This window comes from Grampus griseus (assembly GCF_964374135.1).
Source record: "Grampus griseus genome assembly, chromosome: 1".
Classification (NCBI taxonomy): Eukaryota; Metazoa; Chordata; class Mammalia; order Artiodactyla; family Delphinidae; genus Grampus; species Grampus griseus.
In genome coordinates this window covers 60202197-60223100 of record NC_139017.1, presented here as the reverse complement: position 1 = coordinate 60223100, position 20904 = coordinate 60202197, and the positions used below count along the sequence as shown (strand labels likewise).

The window sequence follows — 20904 nt, the reverse complement described above, 5'->3', positions numbered from 1 at the left end:
TTGCTCCACGGCATGTGGGATCTTCCCAGGCCAGGGCTCGAACCCATGTCCCCTGCACTGGCAGGCAGATTCTTAACCACTGTGCCACCAGGGAAGCCCTGTCCTTCATTTTTAAATAACGCTTTATATGTTACAAATATTTTCTCCCAGTCAGTCAGTCGTTTTCTAATTTAAAAAAAATAATAAATTTATTTATTTATTTATTTATGGCTGCATTGGGTCTTCGTTGTTGGGTCTTCATTGCTGCGCATGGGCTTTCTCTAGTTGTGGCGAGCGGGGGCTACTCTTCGTTTCGGGGTTGTTTTTTAACTTTAAAAAAATATTTATTTACTTATGGCTGCATTGGGTCTTCGCTGCTGCACACAGGCTTTCTCTAGTTGCGGTGAGCGGGGGCTACTCTTCGTTGTAGTGTGTGGGCTTCTCACTGTGGTGGTTTCTCTTGTTGCAGAGCTCAGACTAGCTGCGCAGGCTTCAGTAGTTGTGGCGCATGGGCTTAGTTGCTCCTTGGCATGTGGGATCTTCCCAGACCAGGGCTTGAACCGGTGTCCCCTGCATTGGCAGATTCTCAACCACTGCGCCACCAGGGAAGTCCCTGTTTTTTAACTTTGTTATGATGTTTTTTACCATGCACTTAAAAAATTTTTTTTTTTTTGTCTCTGTCTTTTCAGTAACCATTCATTACAGAAGAATATTTTTTAAGGTTAAAGAGGCATTCCTCTGTTTTCTTCTAGTAGTTGTATCGTTTATTTATTTATTTGTTTGTTTGTTTATTTATTACACTTAGATCCCTAATCCATTTGGAGTTTACGCTTGTGTAAGGTAGCAGATACACCTTACATCTAATTTTATCTTTTTTTCCAAATGGCCACTCAGTTGTCCCTACACTATTTATTTTGAATACCAAATACTATTTAGTTTGAATACCAATGGTTTTGAAAACCATTCTTGATTTCTCTAATAGGAGTTAGTCTCTCACTTCTGATTACGTAAGATGTTTTGTTTATACTACTGTTTCTTTCTGTTTGACCAGTAATTAGTTCTATTCCTATTTTATATCCCTTACTGAGTCTTAACTCCTAAAGGCAAACATTACTGAGCTCATCTTTGTATTTCTTCAATGCTTAGCACACAATGGGCTACTTAATATATATTTGCTAAACGCTAATAATGATTAACCGGAATTATTAAGAAAATTCCAATTCACTCAAGAAAGTAGGGAAAATATCTAATACATCTGAAGGAAAAAAAACCCTCAACATTATTAAAATAAAACCGAATCTGGTGTTTAAAGAGGGAAAATTTAGTATCTGAAATACGCACTTCTGTAGACCACCTTAGTTCCTGCTAATGAGGTATATGTTGATTTTCTTATGACTAGAAGAGACTGCTGATCTTACTCAAGTTCACAGAGTATGACTATTAAGGAAGATGGCTTTAAGGGATAAAATAATGAGAAACGAAGGGTCAAACCTAAGAAAGATAACACTCCCCCTAAGTGAGGACTATTAGTCTATTGGATAGTCTCCCAGAGGTTATCATGGAAGCCTGAAAAAGTATCATATAATGTGAAAGACGTTTTTTCATTGTCAGGGGAGATGAACTAGATGAATTTAATTGAAATTTTCTAGCTCTCATTTCTAGGACTCTAAGAATAACAGCATCATAGATGAAGGGGAGCTTTGGAGCCTATTAGTTGTTTAAAAAAATAAAATTCTTCCTGCCGCTGGTGAAACAAAATGCGCCTAAAACCCGTATTATGGAAATGGTGGTGAGCAAAAGGTACAAGTAAAACAACGTAATTACTCTTTACTAATGCCTATCAGGGTAGGCTTTTATTTATTTATTTTTAAAGTATAGAATAAAGTGGGGGAAGGCAGGGAGAAATGCACAATGGAAAAGATTTTACTAGGCATATTTATATAACTTCTAGAGGCTATTTCCTAACTGTACTCTTTTCTAATGCTGCAAAGATTTTTTTCCATTATGAATTCAGGCCCCAAAATATTAACAAATTGGTTCTTAGTACATGATACCTTTTAATCTGCAAACCTGAAAAGATCTTAAAATATTTGTGTGGTATTTCATTATCATAAAAAAGGCACCATAGGCCTTAGAAGAAGTCAAACAATTTGCTCTTGGTCACACAAGGGAGATGCTAGCTGAACATACATTAAAAAATACAGTTCTTACCACTCTTTTCCCTGTTCTATGTCCAAATTCTTAAATGCTTATAATATGAAGTCCTTGTACTGATACTCTGGCATAATAAAAAATGCAGGTAACACTGGCCCTAGATCACATGGACAGAAGAGTGTAAAGCCTTTTTCAACTGCAGGTAGCTGATTTTAATGGAGAAGTTCTCCTGAGTGACAGTGATGGTCTCACTGACTGCATAAGATATGAGCCCACGTAGCCAAGGACAGATCATCAGGTTTTGACCTTCACTTCTGCCAGATGTAGTATCTTTTTTTTTCATTTAACTTTTAAAAGGCTGAGAGAAGACCATATTACTACACCTCCAATTATTCTTTGAGTGAGAAGCGAACTAAGATAGTCCCCATGAGTCATTCTTTCTACCATTAATCTAATAGGGCTTTCAGTGAAAGAAAATTATTTCTTTCTACTCACTGTATTCCACCCTTAATTCTATTTTACTTAACAGATTAATGTAGAATCTTTTTTTAAAAATCCAGTATACAATGTTGATTAATTTAAAACCATCACCTAATGATGAAGATGCTATGGCATAAAAGGTTAATGTCTTTACAATGTGCATACGCTGGGCAATCATGAATGTCACCTATTTATTGAGTTTTCATAAACAGATTAAGAAAAAGAAAATGTCATTGCTGGAGTTGTAAGATGAATAAGATACAGTCTTGATTTTCTAAAAGAGCGGTTTTAAAAAATATTGTCATTTTTTTAAAGTTTTATTTTTATTGTATAGTTAATTTACAATGTTGTGTTAGTTTCAGCAAAGTGATTTAGTTATAGATACATATATATCTATTTTTTTTTCAGATTCTTTCCCCTTATAGGTTGTTACAAAATATTGAGTACAGTTCCCAGTGCTATACAGTAAATCCTTGTTGGTTACCTATTTTATATGTAGTAGTGGGTATCTATTAATCCCAAACTCCTATTTTATCCCCCTTCTCCCCTTTCCCCTTTGTCAACCATAAGTTTGTTTTCTATGGCTGTGGATCTATTTCTATTTTGTATATAAGTTCATCTGTATCATTTTTTAAGATTCCACATATAAGTGATATCATATGATATGTCTTTCTCTGTCTTACTTCACTTAGTATGATAATCTCTAGGTCCATCCATGTTGCTGCAAATGGCATTATTTCATTCTTTTTTATGACTACTATTCCATTGTATAAATATACCACATCTTCCTTATGTATCCATCTGTTGATGGACATTTAGGTTGCTTCCATGTCTTGGCTATTGTAAATAGTGCTGCAGTGAACATTGGGGTGCATGTGTCTTTTTGAATTATGGTTTTCTCTGGATATATACCCAGGAGTGGGACTGAAGGATCAGATGATAGCTCTATTTTCAGTTTTTTAGGAACCTCCATACTGTTCTCCATAGTAGCTGTACTAATTTACATTACCAAAACTACAGTAATCAAAACAGTATGGTACTGGCACAAAAACAGAAACAGAGATAATGGAACAGGACAGAAAGCCCAGAAATAAACACATGCACCTATAGTCAATTAATCTAAGACAAAGGAGGTAAGAATATACAACGGAGAAAAGACAGTCTCTTCAATAAGTGGTGCTGGGAAAACTGAACAGCTACAAGTAAAAGAATGAAATTAGAACACTCTCAAACATCACACACAAAATAAACTCAAAATGGATTAAAGACGTAAATGTAAGACCAGATACTATAAAACTCCTGGAAGAAAACACAGGCAGAACACTTTTTGACATAAATCGCAGCAATATCTTTTTGGATCTATCTCCTAGAGTAATGGAAATAAAACCAAAAATGAACAAATGGCACCTAATTAAACTTAAAAGCTTTTGCACAGCAAAGGAAACCACAAACAAAACGAAAAGAGAACCCTCAGAATGGGAGAAAATATTTGCAAATGATGCAACCAATAAGGGATTAATCTCAAAATATAAAAACGGCTCATACAGCTCAATATCAAAAACCAAACAACCCAATCAAAAAATGGGAAGAAGTCTAAATAGACATTTCTCCAAAGAAGACATACAGATGGCCAAAAGGCACATGAAAATGTGCTCAACATTGCTAATTATTAGAGAAATACAAATCAAAACTATAATGAGGTATCACCTCACACCAGTCAGAATGGCCGTCATCAAAAAGTCTACAAATAGGGCTTCCCTGGTGGTGCAGTGGTTGAGAGTCCACCTGCCGATGCAGGGGACACGGGTTCGTGCCCCGATCCGGGAAGATCCCACATGCTGCGGAGTGGCTGGGCCCGTGAGCCATGGCCGCTGAGCCTGCACGTCCGGAGCCTGTGCTCCTCAACGGGAGAGGCCACAACAGTGAGAGGCCCGCGTACCGCAAAAAAAAAAAAAAAAAAAAAAAAAAAAAAGTCTACAAATAATAAATGCTAGAGAGGGTGTGGAGAAAAAGGAACCCTCCTAGAAGAGTAGTTTTTAAATTGTCTGGACTATGCATCAAATGAGTAAAATATTGTTGGTGTGCATTCCTAAAACTGTTTACTTATAAAATATAAGAATGTTCTGATGTATGACTATAAAACAATCAAGAACGTAAAAATTTTAAATAGTGAAATTTAAAAAATCAAACATTTATTATTTTCTTTCTGCAACCCAAATGGATTGTTCTGTGTACCCTCTGAGGTATGTACACCCCATTCTGGAGACTACTGACTAGAATATCATAGACCACGGAAGGCGACTATATACATAATGGCCCTACAATACAGTGGTATCAGTATTATAATGGGTAAATGCACATTCCGAAGGAAGGACAGAGGAGGTCAAGGCTAATATTGCCTACAAGAGGCAGGGAGACACTGGAGCTGAGTTTTGAAGGATGAGAATACTTTTAGGGAGTACAGAAGGTGGCCTTACTAGGCAGAAATGTGCAAAGAAACCTGAGAAAACTTGTTTGAGGAACTTAAGTTTGATTAAGATGGAGCACTCTTTAAGTTTGGAGGCTTAAAGAACTGGGGGTAGGGAAGGGGGTACTGGGTATAAAGAAATGAGACTGGAAGGGCAGCAGAAAACTAGATAATGAAAGGCTCTCTGTGCCAAGTTAACTTTGGTTTTGATCACCCAGTAAAATACAAGTTAAACGCAAAAGGTTTCAGCACATAACTGATGCTTTTTGAAGGAAAAGCTAGCTATGTCTGAAGACATTCAAATGAGGGGAAGGAAGAATGGAAAGAGGGAGGAGAGTGGAAAGAACCTACTGTGCAAGCCAAATAAAATGTACAAAATTTGTTCACGTCCATGGGTGTGGGACCATACAGAGCCACTAAAGGACTTTAACCAAGGGAGAGTCAAGTAATGATCAGATTTAAATTTTAAAGAGACCACTCTGGCAGCAGTGTGAAAGCTAAAGTGGGTGAAGGAGGAATCGGAGGCCAGGAGATGAGTCAAAATCCCCACTGTATTAGGGACCAACTACATATTTTGAGTGGCTCAGTACAAAATATTAGGGCCCTTGTTCAAAAAGCAGGAAAACAGTGCCGTTAAGTACTAAAATAGAAAATGTTTCCCAACGGTCTCTCTCTCCATCTGCTATGGTATTTTTCATTTGCTATTTAATGTCATGTTCCCTCGGGCGCCAAGGCAAGAAGTGCAGACCTTCACAGATGCCTGGGGCCCTAGCCCACAACTCACTGTGTGGGTGACCCACTGGCTATTAGGTTGCCCCTTCCCAGCCACCAAACCCATGTGCCATGCCCTGGCCCAGGGCAGTGAAGTTGAGCCAGGTTTCTTCCCTTCCCATGGCTGCCACTCCAACTCACTAGGTACCTGGAATTGGGGATGAACAGAGTCTTGCCTCAATTGGGTTGTGGTCTCTGGCCACCTGTCAGACACCAGTGAAGAGGACAGGTAAGGGCAAGGACAGCCCTGCCAAGAGTGCACAGCCTAATCCCTACCTTTCTTATGCTTGTGCACAGGCCCCGTTTGGGTGATAGCTGTGGCTGGGTGAGGCAGAGAGAAGAAGGGAGGCTGGTGGGAAAGTGGGAAATGTAGAATCCAGCCCAGAGAGGCAGTGGGAGGTGGTACTGTGCCTTGGTTCCAAGTCCCTGTACGTGCTCCATTATCCCATTGGACTTCACTTACAAAACACAAATCACAAATCCAAAAATGAATCATTAAGAATTTTGAGATGTCAACCACTGAGCATTAACCTCCATACAGAGGACCTTCCTGAGTGCAGGCCCTGTGCATTGCACTGGTCTCATACTCATGAAGCCAAGCCTGACTCTTAGGTTTTTGGCTCTGGGAAGTGAAGAAATTTGTAGTACTACAAAGTTAGAAATTCAGAGGGAAAAGAGTTTTGGGGAAAAACATAAGTGGGTACAGTTTGGAGCAAGCTAAATTTAAATTACTATGGGACACTGGAACTAGGCCTTAGGAGAATACTAACAGAAGACTGTTTAGAAGGCTGTCAAAACAATATCACTTTATATTCCCTGATTTGTGGATCATTAATTACATTGCTATAAAAAGTCATAAAAGCATCCCTCTAATATGAAGATCTCAGCACTAATGAAAGCTAAAAGAGTATTCCGTGCAAATGGAAAAGAAAAGAAAGCTGAGGTAGCAATACTTATATCAGGCAAAATAGACTTTAAAAGAAAGATTGTAGCAAGAGACAAAGAAGGACATTACATAACGATAAAGGGATCAATCTAACGAGAAGATATAACAATTGTAAATACATGTGTACCCAACAGAGGAGCACCTACATACATAAAGCAAATATTAACAAACATAATGGGAGAAACTGACAGTAAGGCACTAATAGTAAGTGACCTTAATACCCCACTTACATCAGTGGACAAATTATCCAGACAGAAAATCAGTAAGGAAACACTGGCCTTAAATGAAACATTAGACGAGACGGAATAATAGGTATATAATGAGAACATTTCATCCAAAAACAGCAGAATGCACATTCTTTTCAGGTGCACATGGAACATTCCCCAGGATAGATTACATGCTAGGTCACAGAACAATTCTCAATAAATTTAAGAAGATTAAAATCACATCAAATATCTTTTCTGCGGTATGACACTAGAAATCAAACACTAGGGGGAAAAAACTCCAAAAACAGCAGGCTAGTAAACAACCAACAGGTCACCGAAGAAATTAGAGGAAATTAAAAAATACCCGGAGAAAAATGATAAATGAAAACACAGTGATCTAAAATCTAAGGGACACAGTAAAAACAGTTCTAAGAGGGAATTTTATAGTGATACAAGTCTACCTCACAAAACAAGAAAAATCTCAAATAAACAGTCTAACCCTACACCTAAAGGAACTTGAAAAAGAAGGACAGACAAAACTGAAAGTTAGGAGAAGTAAAGAAATAATAAAGATCAGAGTGGAAATAAATAAAATAGAGACTAAAAAGACAATTAAAAAGATCAGTGAAACTAAGAGCTGGTTCTTTGAAAAGATAAAAAAAAATTGATAAACTTAACTCTGCAAGAAAAAAAGAGCTAGGGCTCAAATCAATAACATCAGAAGTGAAAAATGAGAAGTTACAACTGACAGCACAGAAAGACAAAGGATCATAAGAGACTAAGAGGAGCAACTATATGCCAATAAAGTGGACAACCTAGAAGAAATGAACAAATTCCTAGAAACGTACAATCTCCAAGACTGAATCAGGAAGAAATAGAAACTATTAACAGACCTATTACCAGTTACTGATCAATTTATTAAATTATTTATTTTTGGCCATGCTGTGTGGCTTGTGGGATATTAGTTCCCCAACCAGAAACTGAACCTGGGCCCATGGCAGTGAAAGTGCTGAGTTCTAACAACTGGACCAGCAGGGAATTCCCTGAATCAGTAATTTAAAAAACTCCCAATAAACAAAAGTCCAGGATTAGATGGCTTCACAGGTGAATTTTACTAAATATTTAAAGAAGAATTAACACCTATCCTTCTCAAACTACTCCAAAAAGTTGAAGAGAAAGGAATGCTTCCAAACTCAGTCTATGAGGCCAGCATCACCCTGATACCAAAACAAGACAAAGATATCAAAAAAAAAAAAAGAGAAAAAAAGAAAGAAAGGAAGAAAGAAAATTACAGTCCAAGATCACTGATAACACAGATTCAAAAATCCTCAACAAAATATTAGCAAACCAAATCCAACAATACATTAAAAAAATCGCATACCACGATCAAGATGGATTTATCCCAGGGACACAAGAATTTTTCAGTATTTGCAAATCAATCAATGTGATACACCACATTAACAAACTGAAGAATAAAAATCACATGATTATCTCAATAGATGCAAAATAAGCTTTTGACAAATTTCAACATCAATTTATGATAAAAATTCTCCAGGAAGTGGGCATAGTGGGAACATATATCTCAACATAACAAAGGTCATATATGATAGGCCCATAGCTTACATCATACTCAACAGTGAAAAGCTGAAATTATTTCCTCTAAGATCAGGAACAAGACAAGGATGCCCACTCTCGCCACTTTAATTCAACATAGCGTTGGACGCCCTAGCCACAGCAATCATACAAGAAAAAGAAATAAAAAGGAATCCAAACTAGAAAGGAAGAAGTAAAACTGTCACTGTTTGTAGATGACACGATACTATATGTAGAAAATCCTAAAGATACCACCAGAAAACTACTAGAGGTCATCAATGAATTCAGTCAAGTTGCAGGATACAAAATTAATATACAGAAATCTGTTGTATTTCTATACACTATCAACAAACTGTCAGAAAGAGAAATTAAGGAAACAATCCCATTTACAACTGCATCAAAAAGAATAAACCTACCTAAGGAGGTAAACGACCTGTACATGGATGGGAAGAATTAATGTTGTTAAAATGACCATACTATCCAAGGCAATCTATAGATTCAATGTAATACCTATCAAAATACTAAGGATATTTTTCACAGAACTAGAACAAATAACTTTAAAATTTGCATGGAAACATAAAAAACCCTGACTAGCCAAAGTAATCTTGAGAAAGAAGAACAGAGCTGGAGGAATCACACTCCCTGACTTCAGACTATACTACAAAACTACAGTAATCAAAACAGTATGGTACTGGTATAAAAACAGACACACAGATCAATGGAACAGAATATAGAGCCCAGAAATAAACCCATGCTTATGTGGTCAATTAACCTATGACAAAGGAGGCAAGAATATACAATAAGGAAAAGACAACCTTTTCAATAAATGGGAAAACTGAAGAGTTATATGCAAGAGAATCAAACTGGATTACGTTCTCACACCATATATAAAAATAAAATCAAGATGGATTAGAGACCCAGATGTAAGACCTGAAGCCATAAAACTCCTAGAAGAAAATATAGGCAGTATGCTCTTTGACATCAGTCCTAGCAATAGTTTTTTGGAGCTGTGTCCTCAGGCAAGGGAAACAAAAGCAAAAATAAACAAGTGGGACTACAACAAACTTAAAAGTTTTCGCACATCAACAAAAAGACAGTCTACTGAATAGAATAAAATATTTGCAAACAATATATCCAATAAGGGGTTAATATCCAAAATATACAAAGAAGTTATACAACTCATCATCAAAAAAACAAACAAGCTGATTAATAAATGGGTGGAGGACCTGAAGAGATATTTTTTCCAAAGAAGACATACAGATGGCCAACAGACACCTGAAAAGATGCTCAAGATCACTAATCATCAGGGAAACACAAATCAAGACCACAATGAGATAACACCTCACACCTGTCAGAATGGCTATCATCAAAAAGACAACAAATAAGAAGTGGTGACAAAGAAGTAGAGATATGGGAACCTTTATACACTGTTGGTGGGAATGCAAATTGGTACAACCACTATGGAAAACATTATGGAGGTTCCTCAAAAGATTAAAAGTAGAACTACCATAACAGCCACCAATTCCACTTCCGGGTATTTACCTGAAGGAAACAAAAACATTAATTTGAAAAGACATGCACAGCAATGTTCACTGCAGCATTATTTACAATAGTCAAGATATGGAAACAATCTAAGTATCTATTGATAGATAAATAGATGAAGAAGATGTAGTATGTATGTGTGTGTATGTTTGTGTGTAACACACACATACACTAGACTGTCGGCCATTAAAAAAATAAAACAAAATCTTGCCATTTGTGACAACATGGATGGATCTAGAGGATATTTTGCTAAGTGAAATAAAGTCAGACAGAGAATGACAAATACAGTATGATCTCACTGCTATGTGGAATGTAAAAACAAAACAAACAAATAAAACAAAATGAAAAACAGACTCATAGATACAGAGAACAGATGGTGGTTGCCAGAGAAGAGAGAGTGAATTAGGAAGGGGATTAAGAGGTACAAACCTCCAGTTATAAAATAAACAAGCCATGTGGATGTAATATATAGGATAAGGAATATGGTGAATAATATTGTAATAACTTTGTATGGGGACAGATCATTAGTAGACTTATCATGGGGACCATTTCATTGTATGCAAATGTCAAATCACTATGCAGTACACCTGAAAAGAACATAATATTGTACATCAACTAGTTTTCAGTTAAAAAATAAGTAAATGATAAATTGAAATACATAGATGTTTAATATAAAACAAACAAACCATTTAAAGATCCAGTGGAGTGGTACTGGCATTGATTATAAAATTAAATGGCCTGATGGTAGGAAGGCACCTCAGGGGTATTACTGTTTACCAGTAATGCTTGTACCTTGTTGACTATAGGTACAGCTAAGAAGTACAAAAATACCTTTCTGTACAGCTAACCCTAGCAAATCAAGAATTTGGCAAGGTTTCCTTTGTATATTTCTAACTTCCTAACTTCTTTGAAAGGAGAAAGCATCTGATATCAGTTATACTTAGTGGTTAACTATATGCTCCCCTAAGTGAGTATTAGCCCTTCAAAACGTTTATCTCTGGTTGTGATATGAAAGTAGTTAAGCCTCTACTTCCCCATTAAAACAGAAGAAAAATATCTTGGCTTTGAGGAGATGGCCTTATAGTACACTATCCTTAAGAAAGAACTATATTTGAGTTCATCCTGTCCTCTCCCTCAAACAGCCCTCTTCTCCTGGACAGGATAAGTTGGAATCTCCACTAGTTAGCACTATTGCAAACCTATTTCTAGGAATAACCATAGATTGAGGAGGTTTTCCATCATTCTTTGATTCTTTCAAGTTTAGGATCTTGGCAATATTCCCTGCCATTCCTGCTCTCTTCCTCCAGGTATTTGCTATCTGCTTTCTATCCTCCTTAAGGGGTTGTATCTATCCTTAATCCTTTTTTCTTTTCTCCAAATTTTACATTTCCTAGGGTGTTTATTGTTAAAAGATTTTAAAATTACACCCGTTCTGATTACAAAATGATTTAGAGGTATAGTTAATATTTAATATCTTCAGACTATAATTTTTCTTTTCAGACATCCCTATGTTTATTATATTATTTTTACCTCTGGTAGTAATATTTTGATAGACACATAATATGAATATGTATTCATATATACATGAATACAAATGTTCTCTTTATTGAAAAGGTATCACTGAAGGGTAATCCTACTATTTTAACTCCATGCAGATGGTCAGGAAAGAGAAGAAAGATGAATAAAGAATCTTTAAGCAGCAGAGGAAAGAACTTTAAGTGTCCTGGAATACAACAGCAATGAGAATATAAAAGTTGAAACAGGATTGTAGCTCAGGTGCTATGAATTCAAATTGAATATTTTACTGCTAAAACAGATTCTTAGGCTGGTCAAAGGCCACTCTGCCACAATAAAGCAAGTATTTTGTAAAATTAGACTGGTCATCTGAACTGACTGTGGTAAACACTCAGAAGGGCAACTAATATACAACACAGCAACTTGTTTGTGAGTGATAGCATGCCACTGAGAAACTATCACTTGCTAGTTTTTTATGGCAGACTTGAAGGTACAAAAGAAGGCACTGATGTCCACAGGGAATACATTGACTAAGTGGGTTCCTAATACTTTAACCACTCATTTAGACAAATAGTTCTCAACCCTGGTTGCATGTTAGAATCATCTGGAAAGGTTTTAAAAAATACAGAAGACTGGGTTCTAGTCCAGAGATTCTGATTTAACTGGTCTGAGGTGGAGCCCAGGCAGCAGTATTTTTTGAAGTTCCTTAGATGATTTTTGTGTACAGCCAGAGTTGAAAACCACTGGTTTAGACAATGAACACTTTCTGGTCTTTATTAAGTGGGCATGAAGCTTTCTGTCTCTTTGTTTACCTTGGAAAAACAAAGATCTTATTGAGGATTCTATTCAAAACAACGGCTAATACCAACTGAGCCCGATTATCTCAATACTTAAGGAAGGTTGTAACGTTACTTTTTTTTTTTTTTCAGAATTTAACTTAGTCTACATTTATTCCTCTAAAGCTTTACTTTCTTCTAAAAACTATGCAAAGGTTCCATCTTTTGACAGTCTTTTGTACCTAGTATGTCTGATTGGGAATGCTCAGGAGTCACTGTGACAAGAACACAAGGAGGGTTACATAGGAATAGTCGGTTACTGCTTTAGTTCAACTTTGCATTCTGGTTGTCTTGGCATGTATTTTAGTGCCTGAATTCTTTCAGAGCCAAGCTCAAGGCTAATATAAATGAAGCAGCTGCGACTGCATTGTGTTACATTCACAGGGAAGGCCAACTCAGACCATTGTGTTATGGAAATGAAAACACTAAGCGAAGCACCTGGCCCAGTACACAGCAGCTTTCTTTCAGCCAAAGCTAAATTGATGGCAACGTCTAAGGAGAAGTGATACAAAAATCATAAATATCAATAGTCACTTTATAAATAGAATATTAAAGAAAGAAGCCTGTCGCAAAAACTCAGGCAATGTGAAACAAATATATACAATTACAAGATGTTAGCATATTCCCTTTCTGAATTAAATTTAAGTACCTGGATAACTTTTCATTAGTTTACTCATTCCTTTCCAGTCACTCTTGTAACATCATTTAAATGTAGTTTTAACAATATATAAAACATACAATGGATATTTTATTTTAAAATATAGTTTTATATATAGTTTTAACAATATATAAACCATACAATGGATATTTTATTTGTGTTTAAAACACAAATATGACAAAGGCAAAAAGTCTAGCAGGATGTTAAAGAAAAAATGAAAAATAGTATCTTTAAAAAGAGGCAAAAAACTATTCAAATGACTAAAATTGTTCTTGAAGAATGTAATAGTCAAAATTCAAATCTGCAAAAACATTGCCAGCTTATACGTATATCTGACACCTAAATTGTTCAAAGAAATATCCACAGAGATAAATCATTAAATAAAGAATCCTACCTAGTTTCACTTCCCAACCTAAGTAGAAAGAGTATATACTACATACATAAAATACCATAGCCCTGGATTCCAAATATAAATTAAGATCTCTCTTTGTTGAAGAGAAAAAAAAAAGGTAACTATTTTGCGCAGGTGCCCTCCTTTACTCCAAATGATCTCTTAGTAGTTATTAAATGGTTTAGTAATCCACTTGACTAGAGACATCATCTGTAATACCAAGAGAGTAAGTGTGAAACATAGTCACTTGATTCAGGTTCTTAGATAACTCATTTATATTTTATCCACTCAACAACTACTTGTTGAGTGTTTCCTATATGCAAGGCTCTGTCGTTAGACATTGGGGTAGCTACAAAGATGACTCTACTCAATGCTCTGCGGTGACCTAAATGGGAAGGAAGCCCAAAAAAGAGGGGATATATGTATACGTATAGCTGATTCATTTTGCTGTACAGTAGAAACTACCACAACATTGTAAAGCAACTATACTCCAATTTAAAAAAAAAGTTAAGTAGAAGAGATATTTATTGTCTAATGAGGCACACAGACCTACAAACAAATAACTGCAATTGGAATTAAGGTGAAGAGATATGGAATCAGAGTGGAGGAAGAACTGAATAACTACCCTGCAGATCTCTGCTTTTCTTATGCCTATGATTAGCTATAAGTACAAATACATTTAAACATTCCCAAAAGCTGAGACCTTAACTTAACCTATAGGTTCAGTGGCCATGACTTCCTTGTTTCATTTCTTACATTCTTATTTTTAAACTTATTGACTCTGCTGTCTATCTGCATAAAGATGGATTAGACTAAGTAAGGAATATACATGAATATACTACTTACTAGTTATCCATTTTAAGTTTAGAAAATATAAGTTTGGGGGAATAAGGAAGATATACAAAGATATATATCCTTTCTGCCTTATCTAGCAGCAGTCAGCAGGATACAAACAACTCTTATCCATTGGCTTCTGGGGATCTCTCAAAGGCTAACCACTACTCTAGAACTACAAGCAGTGTCAGCTGATAGCCAGGGGTGGGTGCTGGACTGGCCTATTGAATGATAGCCCCTTACCTATCACCCTGAGTTCAGATAGTAATAGCAAGAAGAGTCACTTAGGTTAGAGTCAAGTAATTTACCAGTATGTCCCAGTATTTATATAACTTGGTTTAGCTTTTAAGCCAAGACAAATATTTCAATTAAACCAATCTTTAATGCTTTAGTGGCCAGCAAAATTTAGTTAAGCTTGACAAACAAACCGGCTCACAGTCTTGCCCCAACCTACCTCTCCATCCTCTCTCTAGCCATTTTTGCCTACATGCTTTTCAATTCCTGCCTCGAAAAGCAGGAAATGCTTTCCCATATTCCCTTGAAGCGTGAGTCACCTTATGAAGTGTGTCTTTCCAAAATGCTATTCCCTCAAGATGGAATACTCTCCTTCCCCTCTCAACTATTTTCATTCAGCCTTTGAAACGCAGCTGAAATACTGGCTCCTTGACAAAGCCTTAGCTTACACAGTGCATTGTTAAAAACCAGTGTCACCATGCTCATCTACCTCCTTACGAATCTGGTCATTTTTCTGTCTCTTGCTACTAGACTATAAGTTCTCTTGTATGGAAATTCTGTTGTGTTCATTTCTGTTTCCCCAGTACCAAGTAGAGTGCCAAGAAAGCATCAATAGTCTCATCAATATCAATTGGTGAATCACCAATACTTTGCCCAAAGTAAGCATTCATTAAGTGTGTCACTGTCAAGAATTTCCATCAAGACTTGTTAAAAATCTATTTCATCTGCCCTCAGGAAGCCTGAAAATAGATCTAGGAAGAATAAGGCCCTTTTGGAGAGTCCACAACTAGCTCCTTTTTGGGTCCTCCTGATGGGTAGTGAACCTGCTGTTCACCACAGCAAAGACACCTGAGTCTCTGAACTACAAGTACTTGTGCTTAAATCTCACCCCTGCCCCTTCATAAAGTTAACATGAAAATGATCTTTGAGGTACTATATAAGTAACTAAAAGTTAAGTATCTCAGTTAGGTTCCTTTTTGTACTGCTTTCCCATATTCAGAAAGTCTTTTGTGATATTTATTACAAAAATATTTTGTGTTGATCTGAAACTAGACATACTTCTTCTGGCAATACATTTAAGTGATGTAAGTCACATTAGCTATTGGTATCATATGGAGATTTAAAAAATACAATGTACTTCCACAGACATCCAAGTACTGCAGTGCCTCATTTAGCCAGCATATTTTGGTTTCTCTTAAAAGAATATAAATTATTTATCTAGCATTATCAAGGAGTGAGGAACTTCACAAACTAGATTTTTCGGAATAGCAGTTTTTATAAAGCTTCACATATCTTTAAGATTTTAAATATTCTCAATGGATATATATCACACAATATTACACAGTTTCCAGTTTTAAAAAACAGCCTGGTACAAACAATATAATCTCACTTTTCCTTGATGATTCAGGACTATTATTATCAATGTCAATTACTACACTATGCACCATCCATCCTGTAATACGATGGTACCCTTAAGGACTATCAATAAGTATAAGGCTATCTGCCTTTATCCTAAATGAATTCAGATTGTTTTTATGACTCCTTGTTTTTCATTTTCTCTGCCTCCTCCCTCTACTCACTGACATTTTTTTTTTTTGCCATTAAAAAAAAATTGCAGTCAGTGTGTTTGCATGGTTATTTTTCCAAACAATTGTCTAGATGAAGGCTTATGAATGGCTAAATTCTACTAGAGAGCTAAGTGCATGGGCTTTGTGACTGCAATTTGCTAATCAGGGGACCCTTCTTTCCCTCAGTATTTCTAAATCCATGACGTGGCCGAGATTGTAAAAAGAATAACAAATGAGGGAATTCCCTGGCGGTCCAGTGCTTAGGACTCAGCGTTCTCACTGCCGGGACCTGGGTTCGATCCCTGAGTAAGTGGTCTGTGAGTAGTGCTAGTCTTCATGTATATGCACCATTGGTTTATTACTTTTACTCAAAAATAATTAGCCTTATTATTAAGGTAAACCTTAAATTAGCTGTCAATTTATTGTTTAAATATAAATGAAAATTGTTATTTCTAATTAATTCAAATTTTAAAAGGCCAGTCATGAACTTCAGATTCAATATAGGAAGTATTTCAAAGTTACCACATTGCAGAGGAATATTCTTCTTCAGCTACTGATGTTGAAAAAAAAAAAAAATTAAGTATTCACCATTCTATTCTAGCATGACAGTAGTAAAAATTCAAATTCTAACTCAAACCTTTTCACCAAACTCTTTATATAGATAGTTAGTTTCACTATATTTGATTGGTTTCATCAGGAAAATAAGAAGGGGAAGGGAGAGAAAAGATGCTTTTTTCATTCATGAAAACAAATTTTAAATAGATAGTTATGTCTATTAGAATAAAGAAATTTAGTAAAAGGCATGAAATCCAGTATTTTAAAACTCCTGTCACGATTTGGTTAGAATATTAATCCAACACTTGCTTGTGGTCTTTAAAAATGAGAAGATTTGTAAAAATTTGAAAGGTGTCACAATAATAGATATTCACAAACTCTACAAGGCACCTAGATATAACAAGGGGAAATCTTGCTTCTCAGGATTAATGTAAAATAAAACATTCACTTTGGTTAATTTACAAGTGAATGCCAGCTTTATATCTCAAAATACCAGTTCTACTTAAAAGGTCATCCTAACTTTAAAAACTTGTATTGGAATAAAGAACACAACGTATTAACTTGGCTGAATTAAAAGAAAAAAAATCCTTTTTTTCCCAATAGAAAAGGCTATTTCTACTTTATACTGATTTCCAGTGTACCTATAATAATGACTAACTTCACAGATGTAATTCTTTTCAAGTTTAAAAGTAATTAATTTTAATAAAATGATATGAATAGAAAGTAAGTATATTTCTTATTCAATAAACAAAGAAAATGGATGAATTAAAATCTAGGCTACTCCAAGTTATATCAAAGAGGTCCAAATTGCAACTGGTAGTCACCTGACTTGATCACTTACAGACTTTCCATCTCAGCGTTCCTTCATATTTAATATTGATTCTCAGTACTGCCTAGTCAGTTTAAGGAGTATTTTTAACTGGAATATTTCTTCCAGGGTATTTCTTAAGCACTTATATAGTCATCTAAAAGATGGCTTAAGCAAAGCATAGGCCAGGTTTCAGGATTAGAACTCACAACTGTCTAATTTTCTAATCTAATTTTCTGATTTTCTGCTCTGCAACTTTATGAGTCTCACCATTCTCTGCTTAGGCTCCATCACTAAAAACACTATACGCCGTGCTTTAAAAAAAAAAAATTCCTACCAGCATCTTCATAAAATTGTGATAGGTTTTAGTTAGTAACTTGATAAAGAAATTCTTGAAGAACAAAATGTTTTGATTTCTTAGCAACTGTCTCTAACTCTAAAAAGAAAGGAGAAAAGTAAAGTAATCTTTTAGAGAAAAGAAACACTTACTGGTACTTTGAAGGGTGAGGTATTTGCAGTATCCATAGAGTTGGGTTTCTCTGATGTACTGGTCCCTGAGATACTCCGTCTGCGGGGGGACCTTTCTGCTGGCACCTCTGGAAAAGAAAAAAAGAACATCATAAAAAACCCAAATTTAGGATCTTTCGCTAACCTGTAAAATTATTGATTTTTTTCTCACAAAAAATCAGTCTGCTTTAAAGATACATTACATTCTATCTCTACATAATTTGTTTCTTTATCTCTAAAGAGATATTATTGAGACACTAGGGAGACTTGGTCACTGTTAAGAATCTGCTTTACTGTGACAGCTTATATCTTTATGCACATATAAAAAGTAATTTCCTCTGAGCTATGTTTAATATCTCTAAGTTCACTTAATATTTGCATCTCAGTATATGAATCTACTTCTCTATGTCAGCAATATAGGAGTTAATATAATCCAGTGAAATTTTTTCATATTCTTGTGAACAAATTTTGCCTAGTGAACATGATTTGATGGTGTCTGCACAAAGGTCAAAGTTCAGTTCTGTGCAGATAAGATGATTCACTAGCCTGCAGCCAAAGGTCCATGAGAAGACTAAAAGCTGCTGCTAGGATAAAATAACATATATGCCTATGCTGATATAAAAATAGATCAGCTTCTCCTTGTTCTGGCAATATGACCTCACTAAGATCTTACTCTGGAATCCTAAATCTGTTCAAACTGACCTAACAAGCTTCAGATTTTGCAGATGATGTGGTATTCTCCAATTTAATTACTATACACTATATTAAGGTTACATTAAAAATTTTTATAGAGTGATATACATATATATGCATATATATATGCACATAAACACGCACACACAGATGATAGATATATACACATTATACCTTTATCACAACTGCTTCCCATCTCCACTTCAACTGACAGACATAGGAATCCAGCTTCTCAGATAACATTAGATAATCTCAACATGGACAAGGGAAAAAAAAAAACACATCCTAAAAAGAGTATTCTGTGTTATCTTCCAGATCTTAAAAAATAAGGAGTAAATCGTGACTCCGGAGACTGACATTTTGATTCCTGCTGTTCTCCCTTTAAAAGATAGATGCAGTTTAAACTTCCATTTCTGGCCTCCTGGCCCCTGGGATCCGTGCTACTTCCACTTAAGAGAAAGCGTTTTTTCTCGCTCCCTCCCTGTGTCTTGCTCTTCCCCCTCCCTCTCTACAGCTTGCAGAGAGAGCAAGCGAGAAAGCAACACACAGGACTGCAGCTATTCAATCAATTGTTCCGACTGCACATCCTCATTAGTTACTTTCAGGCTATTAGCAGACGCCCAACCACTGCCTCCCCTCAGTTACAGCAAATTTCACAGTATTACACTAATCTGCAGAAGAAAAAACATTTCCTGAAATTTATATTCATCTAGTGCCAAAAGGACACCATTTTACACAGACCCAGTAATACACACAAATCAATCCCTCCTATGAAAATCCAGTTGGGAGTGCTTACCCTATTACTATCTTTGCGTGCTGGACACTGATTTTCTTCCGTGACTAAACATTTCTTCACTGTGACATCCTGACCAGTAAGACATAAGCCAAATCGCAACATGCCTAATGACCGAGAGGTTGACAACACAGCATCTTAAATGCATGCAGTACAAGGAAGTTCCATGCTATTACTGTGTTTTAAAATTATGACCAATAACTGCCTCTCAACTTCTCTCTAACCATCTGTGGTTAAATGAGCCTTAATGTACAAAGCCATTTTCAGAATTAGGCACACATGAATTCTACTGCACATTTCTAAAAAATGGTACTATAATTAAAATTCATAGGAATGGCACAAAGCACTGAATTTAAACAAATCAGTTTGTCAGAGCACACTGAACAACAAGACCTTCAGACTCCAGGAAGATGACTTTAAAGGGTGATTATCTAAGTCAGGCAATTCTATATGGGGGGCAGGCAGGTGGGGATAGGGGCTGTTGAAGGTAGAAGGAGATCTCATCTTTCGTCTGATAATTACTGATCATTAGAAGATACATGAGATTGAATATTATAATATAATATATTTTAATCTCTGAATAATTGATGGAGAAACCATATTGGGAGAAAAATAAGTTCCATTAGCAAGGATAAAATGATCTAGTAAACAGTTTTCCTTAATTTGCAATGTTCTGGCTAAGGAAGGAAAAGAAACTTATCTCCTTACTGTCTTCCAAACATCTAATTTTAGTTTTCAGGCATATGAACTCATTACGTAAATATATTTCAGTGCTTTTAGCTATTTGAAATTATTTTGGCTATAATGAGCAACCACATTTCAAACCCTAACAATATGTTCTTTGTTATACTTATCTTTAGATTCTCTTTCTGTATCATGAAAAAAAAAATCACAACTCTGATATAGCTTAAAGAGTGTCACTGGGGGCTTTCCTGGTGGCGCAGTGGTTGAGAGTCCGCCTGCTGATGCAGGGGACACGGGTTCGTGCTCCGGTCCGGGAAGATCCCACATGCCGCGGAGCGGCTAGGCCCGTAAGCCATGGCCACTGAGCCTGCACGTCTGGAGCCTGTGCTCCGCAACGGGAGAGGTCACAATAGTGAGAGGCCCGTGTACCGCAAAAAAAAAAAAAAAGAATGTCACTGGGTTCAAAAAGAAGAAATTAAATTATTTTTGAAGTTTGAACAACTGCCATTAAAGAGGGAAAAGCAAGGAAACAAAATAAGCTAAATCAACTAATGATAAGAGGAGGAAGTCTACACTTCTTGACTTTCCCAGCCCTCACATCAGTGCAACTTATCTGCTGATGTCTTTGAATGTTAGGGTTGCTTAGTTTTCAGAAGATTCATAACTATTTGAAAGCTGAGAGAAGAACAT

At 36.0% G+C, this 20904-nt stretch overlaps 1 protein-coding gene across 2 annotated transcripts in view; it reads right to left on the bottom strand.

The window, feature by feature from the left end:
• Positions 1 to 20904, bottom strand: part of RASAL2 (RAS protein activator like 2) — a gene marked incomplete at its 5' end in the record, with an annotated part of 384612 nt that overhangs the window by 73332 nt on the left and 290376 nt on the right. For both annotated transcript variants that reach the window (XM_082663871.1, XM_082663872.1), the window contains one exon: positions 18027 to 18133. In XM_082663871.1, the coding sequence (XP_082519997.1) occupies positions 18027 to 18133 (107 nt within the window). The remainder of the gene's footprint in view (positions 1 to 18026; positions 18134 to 20904) is intronic.